The sequence below is a fragment of the Oncorhynchus clarkii genome, chromosome 20, assembly GCF_045791955.1.
Source record: "Oncorhynchus clarkii lewisi isolate Uvic-CL-2024 chromosome 20, UVic_Ocla_1.0, whole genome shotgun sequence".
Taxonomy (NCBI): Eukaryota; Metazoa; Chordata; class Actinopteri; order Salmoniformes; family Salmonidae; genus Oncorhynchus; species Oncorhynchus clarkii.
The window spans coordinates 62,204,528-62,217,049 of NC_092166.1; the positions used below are offsets into that span (position 1 = coordinate 62,204,528).

The 12,522-nt window shown below is 43.1% G+C and overlaps 1 protein-coding gene across 1 annotated transcript in view; it reads left to right on the plus strand.

Moving 5' to 3' along the window:
• The first annotated feature begins 91 nt into the window (after positions 1 to 91).
• The window catches only part of LOC139376663 (growth arrest-specific 7b), a 54,046-nt gene continuing 41,615 nt past the window's right edge, over positions 92 to 12,522 (plus strand). The window contains exon 1 of the mRNA XM_071119501.1: positions 92 to 771. Coding sequence (XP_070975602.1) covers positions 592 to 771 — 180 coding nt within the window. The 5' untranslated portion in view covers positions 92 to 591. The remainder of the gene's footprint in view (positions 772 to 12,522) is intronic.

Sequence of the window (12,522 nt, forward strand, 5' to 3'; positions counted from 1 at the left end):
GCTGCATTCATTGGACGTGCATATCATTGATCGGTGGAGCTCCGTTTCAACAGTTCACGTTATGGCAAAGTCACATTATTTTCCACGGTCGCCTTGTCAAACCTTCATAAACAATCGCGTCTTGGAGAAGTGATTCAATTGACAAAGTACATTACATTTGAATAGGCCCAGCCTTGGTGAAAGTTGCTAATTGATTACTAATCCCCACAACATAACTCATGTGCAAAAATAAAACGGAAGCGAGTACCGAGTTATCTCATAGAAAGGCGCAATCGGAATTGAAGGAGCACAGACTTGACTGTGGTCTTTGCGAAAGGGAGTTCACACAAACGGAGAAGCGCCCATATACACACGCTCAGAACGCATCTGCGCTGAGTTCAGGATTTTACAGGATTCTTTTGACAAGGGATACCTTTTCATTCACTCAGAAAGTACTTTAACCAGATTCGCAACATGTTGGATTGTTGTCATTGATGCGCTAACTAATGAACATTACAAGTGTGACAAGAAAGAGCCAAGTGAATCTCGAGGAAGGGGATCAGTCTGTGTGAATCTACGCGCGGACCCGACGTTATACCGGAGAAGATAACGATGTCTGGATCTTACTGCAAAAGTTTATACTCCTTCAGCGGGGATCAACATCAGCAGGGTTTGACTTTTGAAGTTGGAGAAATCATAAAGATAGTTCAGCCGTTGCCTGGCGGCTGGTGGGAAGGAGAGCTGGATGGAGTCAGGGGATGGTTCCCAGCAAGTTATGTTCAGGTCTTAGAGGTAAGTCTGAATGTCCACTCTCAGATCAATAAATGTTGCAATGCCAATAGTGAAACAAATGGCAACAAAATAAACACTTTTTTCCCCCTCTCCCTTTGAGTTTGGAGTGGCGTGTAATACTCAGTAAGACCTAATGAAGTAGTAAGAGTTTCTTATGATGCTTACTATATTACCCAATTAAATAACGTCATCATAAAGAGTCAATATGTCTTCACACTTAAATAACACACTCAGATATTTTGACATTGTGGTAAATACATATGTCCACTCTCATATTCACATAACTCCACATTCACACCCCATGGCTGGTATCTAACAGATGTGGCGATTTTTGTTTCAGAAGAGATTAGGGTTTTATAAACAGTTTTCCCATTGGTGTTTGATCAGCTTGAGCGCTAGCCTCCCCACCCCTGTCCACTCTTCTGAGGCCTCCACCACATTTCCTCATTCCTGACACATTCCATTGGAATTCTCAGGTCTCCTGCCTGTGTCTGTCTGCATGAGTGCACGGGGCAGATTACTGAGGGAACACACTGCTCTGTCACAGCAAGGTCACAAGTACGCACAAACACACGCTTGTGCAGTATGCAGGTGAACACAAGGTTCACAGAAGGACAGGGAAATCCTTAGCAAAGACGATCTTGAATTTAGGTTTTTAGCCAAGAGTGACAAGAAAACACACAGCTAATGACATGTTTTAATCAACAATTGGCAAAAGGAAATGGACACCCACCCAATGTTCACACTCGCGGACACAGTAAATCACTGGATCAGAAATGAGATGGGCAGATGGGAGTAGATCTGTAGGATGTGGGCTGGTCGGCTGGCCGAGGCAGCTGGTCCTCAACACACCTCAATCGGTCATTCAACATACCAGCTTGATGTAGTTGTGTAGCGCTTGAAGGGGAACTGCCAAATCACCAGTGACCCTGGGGTTCCAGAGCATGTGAACGTCCACCTTTTTATCATAACGGGTCAGATCTCTTGATAGAGGTTGTACATGTACACACAGGGAGGTTTGGAATCTGGTACTTGGTACAGTAGTGTACATTTCTATTTTTACAGATAAGGAGAAGTGGGAAGCTGCTCTGACGTGACCTGATACTGGATGTGTAACAGGTGGAGGCTGCATTGAAGGACATGACTTGAATAGTTAGTTGCACGGGCTCAGGTTTAGGATGTGTGTTGCACCATCAACATTTCATTTGAAACACTGACGTAGAAACAGGAAGTTCTTCCGAATGAGTTACCAAATGATTGCTTCTAATGCTGACTTGGCTCTTGCATATATATATCTGAATGGAAAAAAAACAGTATGAACTTCCTTATTCTGGTCAACCAATCAAACTAGCCAGGCATTTTCAGGAACGTTCCTTTTGATCCCTTCCATTTGTTCTACATTTGAATTCAAACAAGAGGGAAACGCACCTAGAAACAGCCATATATATTATCAATTCAGACCAGGGTGTTTTCAACACCGGAATCAGGGGAATGTGTGTGTTCACTGCTGGCGTAGTTTACAGTGCGGCACTTTGATCTCTGTCTGAGACGCGCTCCATTGTCATCTTCAGCAGACGAGGCTTTGTTCTCCAAACAGTCTATTCTTCTTTTCTTTTTTTTCCCCTTCAAACTTTTGATGAATCATTCAACAGAGAACCTGTCATCAGGCCCGTGCTCGCCTTGACAGACCCTCAGATCCACACAGTCCCCAGGAACCTCCTTGTATGGATATATGCTGCCTTCATTTGAACAAACAAATGCAACACAGAAGGCATTCAGTTCATATTTTTATGATGAGATGTTCATAACTTTAACTTGTAGACTTTATCTTTGTGTTATTGTCGTGGAACCTGGAGAATGTGTCATATAATTGGGCCCTGCCGGCTACTTTCAGATGAGAAGTAGTTTCAGGGGATGGTTATAATAAGCCATACATTTCCTGTTACTATAGCAGTGATCCCTGGGTGAGGGATGACAGCTGCGTTTGATTGAGGAACTGTTTCCTGTACTTCTTTTGTGTATTTTCCAAGCTCAGTGATTGACCAAGAGAAAGAGGTAATGTAATTTCTGATGTTATGAGATGTTTAGGACAGGGTGGTTAAAGAGGGGTTCCACCCCTAACATCAGTAAAGTGCTGAAATTGGTATTTTTCTATATCAGTATGAGTCTACCCGTTGTCTATATGGTTTTATATACAGTTAATTAGATGTTAATGATGTTAATTAGCCTATCAGAAGCTTCTAAAGCCATGACATCCTTTTCTGGAATTTTCCAAGCTGTTTAAAGGCACAGTCAACTTAGTGTATGTAAACTTCTGACCCACTGGAATTGTGATACAATTAATTATAAGTGAAATAATCTGTCTGTAAACAATTGTTGGAAAAATGACTTGCGTCATGCAGAAAGTAGATGTCCTAACCGACTTGCCAAAACTATAGTTTGTTAACAAGAAATGTGTGGAGTGGTTGAAAAACAAGTTTCAATGGCTCCAACCTAAGTTTATGTAAACTTCTGACTTCAACTGTACCGGTATGACTCTGGTGGCCATGACAACCTAACTGATGAACAGAAGTGGAACAGGGCACGGTGAATCATGGATCATGCCATTGAGTCATCAAGTCAAGTGATTGCTGATTAGTGCCAAACTAATTGAGGTGGAGCTTGATGAGGAAGAGATGAGGAAAAAAGGACAAAGGAAATGAAATCTGTAGAATCTAGATGAATGGACCAATTAGACACACCATTGATGACAGATTTCACCCAATGGAAATGGCTCTCTGGGGAACAAAGAATTTGATTGGTTCGAAGAATGAGTGAATGAAAAATTAACATTTTGGTGTATAATAGTTAGCTACATATACAGCCGTTTACCATGTTGGTGAGTTGGCAATGAACAACTATTACCAGGATTTTTATTTTTTGCTCATTTCCTATACTTATGTATTTTGGCTAACCTCTGTTCCAATCGAAACAGATTAGACTATAGGTTATAGTGTAACTTACTGGGATTTTGTGGTGTCCTTGCTATGTTATTGTTATATGATTATTCCAATAGTTGCTATGGAATGGCATCCTGCATTCATCTCTCCTTAGTGGCCCACTCTCACAAACACTCTCGCTCTAATCTCCAACCCAAAGACAGTCTAGTGTGATTATCAGCACTGGCATGACTGAGGGAGCTGGCATGGTGAGGCAATGAGGCCTGCTATATTCTGTGCTGTGTGGGCATGGAGACCACAGTTCTAGTCTAGATGACAGCTGGGCAGGGTCAGCGTTACTGGGGCACCACTCCCATAAGTCATCAGGACGCCCCCGTTACTCCTGAAATATTAATGTGGGTAGTGGATGGATGTGTAACCCTAACTCTGCAGATGGGCCTAAGAGGGGAAAAAACAAAAATCTGTCGTTCTGAACAAGGCAGTTAATCCACTGTTCCCCGGTAGGCCGTCATTGTAGTTAAGAACAAATTATTATTTAACTTGCCTAGTTAAATCAAACCCTCTCTCATTACTGTCTTTAAAGCCTTCCCTCAGTGGGTTAGTCAGCTGTGTTATGAAACTGTATCTGTGGTTGTAACTGGTCTAGTGTAGTGTTAGGACACAGGGGGTAGGTAGATGGTCATTTAGGCTGGCATAATTCCCCCGTAGAGGAATGTGAGGGTCAGGGAGCTGCTGAGACCTACTGCCCCCATACACACCACACTGCCAGGTGTTTCCCTGCCTGGAACATGGGAAAACTCTCCAACTCTATAACCACCACTCCCAGTGCTGACGTCATACCTGTGGTAAACACTTTCCACAAAAGTGTATATGATCTGTATTTATCCAGTATCATACCGTAGTTACTCTGACTACTTTGAATAGCAACCAGACTGTTTGTTTACTCCGCTGTACACGGTAGCTGCAGATGAGGGTTTTCCTTGTTTTATAAAGGAAATTTCTTTCTAGGTTCTATGTTTGATATCTCTATAGGTTTGCAGTTTGATATCTCCTACCTGGGATACTATTCAAGTAGAAGGATTAAGTGGCTGTATTTCTTTGTTTGCTTTGTCAAATTAGTGAATACAAGATATGATCTTCCACTGTACAGCATGACCTTAGCAGTCAGTAGAGTCATTCCACATGCTGCGCTAACTCAATTGTCTCACGTCACTTCTACAATGTTATCAGTTAAATGTGTAAGGCTAGAGAAGGAGACCTGAGGAGGGATAGAGAGACTTACAAGGCATGGTACAGGTCTTGTGCAATCCACATAAACTGGTATGGGCAGAGGAAGCACAAAACAGGCTTTGTTGCACGTAGGGAGCACCCTAGCACTCACCACACACTGTCTGCTATTGTCTGCTTCCTTATGTCTCAGCCTGTGTTTCTCTCTCATTGTGACTAAATGTGTGTCTAGTTTCTGTGTGTGTGTGTGTGTGCGCATCTGGGAATGTGGCTTCAGGCTCTCACAATAGCCCTAAACCAAAACAACCTCTTCCAAATAAAGACCTCTGCTACTGCCCCCATACTCTACAGCCCAAAGCAGAGCTCTCTCTCTCTCCATCTCCCCTCCCTCTCTCATTTCACTGTTAGTCTTTCCACTGTACACTTGCATCTGCTAGACAGAGTCTTATGGTAGTAATGACTGTGTGTGTGTGTGAGATGTTTCTCTCTGACTGTATTCCTCACACCCCGAGAGAGAGGCCAGGGCCCCCTAGCCGCCAGGCACTGGCTGAGTGATCTCACAGGGTTGAGAACTCTCTCCTCTTCTCCTTCGCAGCCTCAGAAGTCTTGGGCAACAGCCGTTAGCTGGCTGCTCCACTCTCCATTGGGAGCCATTGTTAAACGGATGACGATAGATTGTGAAGAGCTCATATTTGCTGAGTCATAACCATGTGTGTGTGTACCAGAGCCTTTTATCTACATTTGAGGGGGAAATGTCCCCCGACAGCATCCATATTTCGTATTGGCTTTTAGTATAGCTTTTGCATGGTCTGAAAGTACACATCAACATTCACCAGTCCTTCATCATTGTAATTATTGGTGGTGACCTAATGAAGGCAAGTGACTCTGGGTATATAAATATGATGGTGCTGATTAGAGTACAGTAAAGGTATTTGTGAGTGAATAATAGGAAACAGACACTTCCACCATCAGTCACACCTCTGTTCCTCTGACACGGCATCTGCTGACTGGACAGGATAGGGTGGGATAGAGAGATCACAGTGGAAGAGAGTGAGAGGGAGGGAGGGAGGGATGGAGAGGCAAAGTAAATAGAGACGTGTGTACCTTGCTACTATTTTTGCCATCCCTCATGACTAGGAGGTACCCTCTGTGTGTGTGTGTGTGTGTGTGTGTGTGTGTGTGTGTGTGTGTGTGTGTGTGTGTGTGTGTGTGTGTGTGTGTGTGTGTGTGTGAGCCCCTGTTTGTGGCTATATGCTGGCATGTAAATATATGCACATTGTTGGGTTTGTGGCTTGTGGTCACATCATATCTCTGTACAGCCCAAGGCTACTTCAGATGCTTTGAGGATGTACAACATTTGGCAGTATTGGAAAACTCCAAACATTTCTCATTCTCAAGAATCATCACCAGCATTGTTTGCGACCTCAATGTTTCTGTATACTGAACAACATATACTTATTTAAACCACAGTTGAAAGAACTGTTACAGTTGGTTGGCCCTGGTGTACTGGGAATTTTATGTTCTCTGTAATGGCCTGTTGTCCTTGGTTCATGATACTGTTACACCTCTGTTCTGGCGTGTTGTGTTATACCTGGTCGTGTACAGGACACTGCCATCCCTGGCTCAACTAGAACCGAACCGCTGGTTTCACATACAGACCCTGACCCTCATACTCCCATCTTCCTACATCCAGATGTTTGACTAGAGGTCACTGGAGGACAGGCGGAACAACAGACACACACGCAGGCACGGGTGGAGGCTGCTGAGGGGAGGACGGCTCATGGTAATGGCTGGAACGGTCCGAATGGAATGGCATCAAACACCAGGAAACCCTGTGTTTGACATTTGAAACCATTCCGCTCCAGCCATTACCATGAGCCCGTCCTCCCCAGTTAAGGTGCCACCAACCTCCTGTGGCACGCGCACACACACACACACACACACACACTGAGCTCACACCACCGCATGTCAGGAGTCTATGAGTAATTCAGGCATGAGTAAGGGCAGCTAAGCTTTCCTCTGTTGAAACTCTGGAAGGCCACTAATACAGAGGCTGCACATTTCTCCTCTCAGTCCATGAGTGGGCGACCTCCATTTCACAAACCTGCTGACCGTTCAGTATCTGCTCAGTGAATCACCTACTTATGTTGTCAAACACGAATAGACTGATGTCAAAACCCAGATGGAAGTTGAAGAGAAACCCATGAATCTAATTCTAAGACAGAAGCCCACTCTTGTTGGTCTTGTTCTAAATTAGATTTAAATGACTTGCTGCAATTCATTTTTGAATACATTTTTTTTTTCTTCAACTTCAATATTATAATCTTTTCAAATGATCAAGCCAGAAGTTTTACATCTTTAAATGATATTAATTTGTCTTGAAGACATTGACATGGTATAAAAAAGAATTGCTATTGGGTGGTCTGAAACCCAATCTAATGTTTACACTATTTCTGGTGAGGCTGGGGGAATTAGCCTTAGTACTTCTGTACTTCCATAACCCAGTTTTCTCTCTTCTTGACATTACTTTAACAAAAACATGGTTAACAAATAATGATTTATTTTACGCAGAGGTCCAATCGAGATATTTATTTATACAAAACTTTAAGAGCTTTATATCAAATGTCTCTGTGTCCATCCTAAATGTATAATTGAATTGGATGGATCCAAGGGCTCATATTCCCTGTTGGAAGCTCAACCGCTTTCAGCAAACTTAAAACTTTGACTGTGGAGTGAACAATCCTTTTAATGTTTGTTCTCAACATAGCACTTTCTCTCTCTTCCTGGGGTCTTAGCTAGCCTATTACAACTCAGGTGAAAGGGTAACGGCATAGTTGAATGCCTCTTCATACTCTCACTGACCTCCCCCACAGGCCCAGGGTATTTACAGCCATTTTTCCGACGGGAATTTGACAAATGATTCCTGGTTTTCCAGGCGGGGAGCCAGTGGCACTGAAATGGAAAGCTATGAGCTATTTAGTTTTTCCATAGTAAGAGATGCTGTTTGTGTTTTTGGGTGTGGGAAACGTGGCTGTAAAACCATCACAGGGATGTGTCTGTCATGCCATACATACCATGGACCACTCTGCTCTTATAATAAGCATGTTTGTTTGTACTCGTAGCCCTACTGGGACTAGTCATCATTAACTAAGGTCGGGTGACTTGATTTGGTTATTTCAGCAAAAATGAATCCATGGCATTGGCTTGGGTTGAAGTGATCCTCAGCTTGAGCTTACGGTAACTCTCTTTATGACTTGGGGGACTTTACTAGGTTTATGGAATAAGCGCCGTGTCAAAAGAGAATTAGAATGGAATAGATACTGTATTCGAAACATGATGGAGGCCATGATTGTTGTGGCTCTACAGAACACAGACAGCCAGCCATTCACAGAGACGATCATGATTGTTGTGGTTCTACAGAACACCGACAGCCAGCCATTCACAGTGACAACCATGATTGTTGTGGTTCTACAGAACACAGACAGCCAGCCATTCACAGAGACGACCATGATTGTTGTGGCTCTACAGAACACCGACAGCCAGCCATTCACAGTGACAACCATGATTGTTGTGGTTCTACAGAACACCGACAGCCAGCCATTCACAGAGACGATCATGATTGTTGTGGTTCTACAGAACACAGACAGCCAGCCATTCACAGAGACGACCATGATTGTTGTGGCTCTACAGAACACCGACAGCCAGCCATTCACAGTGACAACCATGATTGTTGTGGTTCTACAGAACACCGACAGCCAGCCATTCACAGAGACGACCATGATTGTTGTTGTTGCTCTCCAGACAACCATGATTGTTGTGGCTCTACAGAACACCGACAGCCAGCCATTCACAGAGACGACCATGATTGTTGTGGCTCTACAGAACACAGACAGCCAGCCATTCACAGAGACGACCATGATTGTTGTGGTTCTACAGAACACCGACAGCCAGCCATTCACAGAGACGACCATGATTGTTGTGGCTCTACAGAACACCGACAGCCAGCCATTCACAGAGACGACCATGATTGTTGTGGCTCTACAGAACACCGACAGCCAGCCATTCACAGAGACGACCATGATTGTTGTGGCTCTACAGAACACCGACAGCCAGCCATTCACAGAGACGACCATGATTGTTGTGGCTCTACAGAACACCGACAGCCAGCCATTCACAGAGACGACCATGATTGTTGTGGCTCTACAGAACACCGACAGCCAGCCATTCACAGAGACGACCATGATTGTTGTTGTTGCTCTCCAGACAACCATAGCTGAAACCATATGTTCTTAGCCAGGGGCTGTTCTGGCATCCTGTGAATGCAGAGCCACAGGCAGTCTGGGGTTGTCGAGGTTAACCATCTGGCATGGTGCATTATTTAATGTTGCATATGCCGGGACAAGCTGGCTTCATGTGCTGTCAAAGTTCCTAGTTCCCAGCACACATAGGTGCTCATTCCCTCACTCACTGCATCCCCCGTGTGCCTAATTGTGGCCTAAATTCTAACTCCCCATTGATATCAATGCACGGCTCATATGAAAGTTAATTCAAGATGCGACCTCTCCCAATGTTGTGAAGCGGAGTTAGAGATTTTACATTGAGGTCCAACACATTCGTCATTATTAAAAGGTTGAGCCCAGTTCACAGAGCCCATATACTCTTTGAACGGTGATTTACTGACTGACGGTTCGAAGACAAATTCACTCAGTGACCGTGTTCAAAGACAGCCAATGAGATAATGCCGTCTAGAAAACAGACCACGTCAATGGGGTGAACCAATGATGTCCTCTTTTCTTGAAATCGGTGTCCTGACTGAGTACAGCCCACTCCCATCTGTCTTCTTCAGTGTTATCTGCAGAGCAGGAGAAAAACCCTTGTGTCGCCTTACTGATAAGACCAAGACGTGACCCAACATTGTGTTACACATTCCCCAGCTAATGTGGGGTTTCACCATGTCAGTAGACTGTGTGTGTGTGTGTGTTTCAGACGTATGGAAGCAGACAAGAAGGCAGACTAAGAGGAAGTGAACAGACACTCAGTTGGTGTCTCGGGTTTCTACAGGAAATTAGCTTTCGGTGATGGTCACTTTCACTCACTATGATCCCTTACAGTACCTCTCTTTTATTTGTTTTCATGCGAGGAGAAAACAATGGTGATTGGACCCTTGTTGTTTGGGTTTAGAAACACTAGACACTGAAAATGGTGCTTTTGGTTTACTCCTCCTTTGTTCATGCATCTTGGTTGCTCTTTTATGACATTCTGACCACTAACCCATCAGGACAGCATGCTCACTTACCCTCATACACCCATTTTATTTGTATTTTTCTGTTTCGAAATATTATACGCCTCCATTTCTTAATAAATGACTATCCAAGGTTAGTTAAGTCAATACATTTCTGAAGGGCGGACGTGGACGTATATAACACAGTGGACGTGGACGTATATAACACAGTGGACGTATATAACACAGTGGACGTGGACGTATATAACACAGTGGACGTGGACATATATAACACAGTGGACGTGGACATATATAACACAGTGGACGTGGACATATATAACACAGTGGACGTGGACATATATAACACAGTGGACGTGGACATATATAACACAGTGGATGTGGACATATATAACACAGTGACCATCAAAGGAAATGCAATGCTGTCATGTTCTGTGTAATTACATGGAGTCATAAGTCACCCAGGGTTGACGTTGCTTCATACTCTCCGTCCGTGTGGGACCAGCAGCAAACCTCTTCTCTCATCTTCTCTTCTTCTCTTTTCCTGGAAAGTGTTGAATGGAATGGGTTAATTCTGAGAGGGACAGAAAAGGAACAATCTGTCTCGAGGGCCAGTTTCTGCCTTGAATTATAGAAATGACTCCTGCAAGTTGGTGATGTCATCGTTGAAGACTAAGCAGCTGGGGGGGGGGGTCTTATTCCCAGCATTAGTGAGGGGAATGTGGGGATGTGTCTGTTACTTGATGTTGGATTCTCAGAGACACTTTGTGTATAATATTGATGATTCATTCATGTCCGACCCTGTTCCTCCCGGATCATTTTAGCATTCTAGAATGCTGACTCATATTCCTTTCAAAGATAAAAATGACTAGTTGACTATTAAATCAGAAACAATTGTGTACAGGTTGTGTCTGATTTGTAATGATGATGCATGCATGCATGTTAGCGCTGAAAATATGTTCCATAGCACCTTTCCAGCATTCCAAGTTGGTGGAATTATGACTAGTCAAATATGTATGACTCAAGCTGCTTGCATTGCCTGTTACTAGACTCTAGTTTAGTGGTCAGCAGGGGTGTGGAGGCTTTTGCTCCAGCCCATCACCAACCAACAAACCAGACTAAGCTAAGCATGAATCTTGATGATTAGCTGAAGAAAGGGATTAGATGTATTTAAAGGTCATTAAGAATAACCGTAGTGGGACGTCTGTGAATGAGCTTATATGATGTTGGAATACTTCAGGGCAATTCCACGTTAAGAGTTTCACTGAGTCTTTTTCACTTTAAAGGCACAGAACAGTCAAAAATGTGAGTTTCCTATGTTTTTAAACAGTGCTTTTAAGAAAGTATTCATTCAAGGATTTTTCTATATTTTTTTACAATTTTCTACATTGTATAATAATAGTAAAGACATCAAAACTATGACATAACACATATAGAATCATGTAGTAACCAAAAAAGTGTGTGTGTGTGTGTGTGTGTGTGTGTGTGTGTGTGTGTAATATATATATATATATCTCTCTATATCAGTGCCTTGCGAAAGTATTCGGCCCCCTTGAACTTTGCGAACTTTTGCCACATTTCAGGCTTCAAACATAAAGATATAAAACTGTATTTTTTTGTGAAGAATCAACAACAAGTGGGACACAATCATGAAGTGGAACGACATTTATTGGATATTTCAAACTTGTTTAACAATTCAAAAACTGAAAAATTGGCCGTGCAAAATTATTCAGCCCCTTTACTTTCAGTGCAGCAAACTCTCTCCAGAAGTTCAGTGAGGATCTCTGAATGATCCAATGTTGACCTAAATGACTAATGATGATAAATACAATCCACCTGTGTGTAATCAAGTCTCCGTATAAATGCACCTGCACTGTAATAGTCTAAGAGGTCTGTTAAAAGCGCAGAGAGCATCATGAAGAACAAGGAACACACCAGGCAGGTCCGAGATACTGTTGTGAAGAAGTTTAAAGCCGGATTTGGATACAAAAATATTTCCCAAGCTTTAAACATCCCAAGGAGCACTGTGCAAGCTATAATATTGAAATGGAAGGAGTATCAGACCACTGCAAATTTACCAAGACCTGGCCGTCCCTCTAAACTTTCAGCTCATACAAGGAGAAGACTGATCAGAGATGCAGCCAAGAGGTCCATGATCACTCTGGATGAACTGCAGAGATCTATAGCTGAGGTGGGAGACTCTGTCCATAGGACAACAATCAGTCGTATATTGCACAAATCTGGCCTTTATGGAAGAGTGGCAAGAAGAAAGCCATTTCTTAAAGATATCCATAAAAAGTGTTGTTTAAAGTTTGCCACAAGCCACCTTGGAGACACACCAAACAT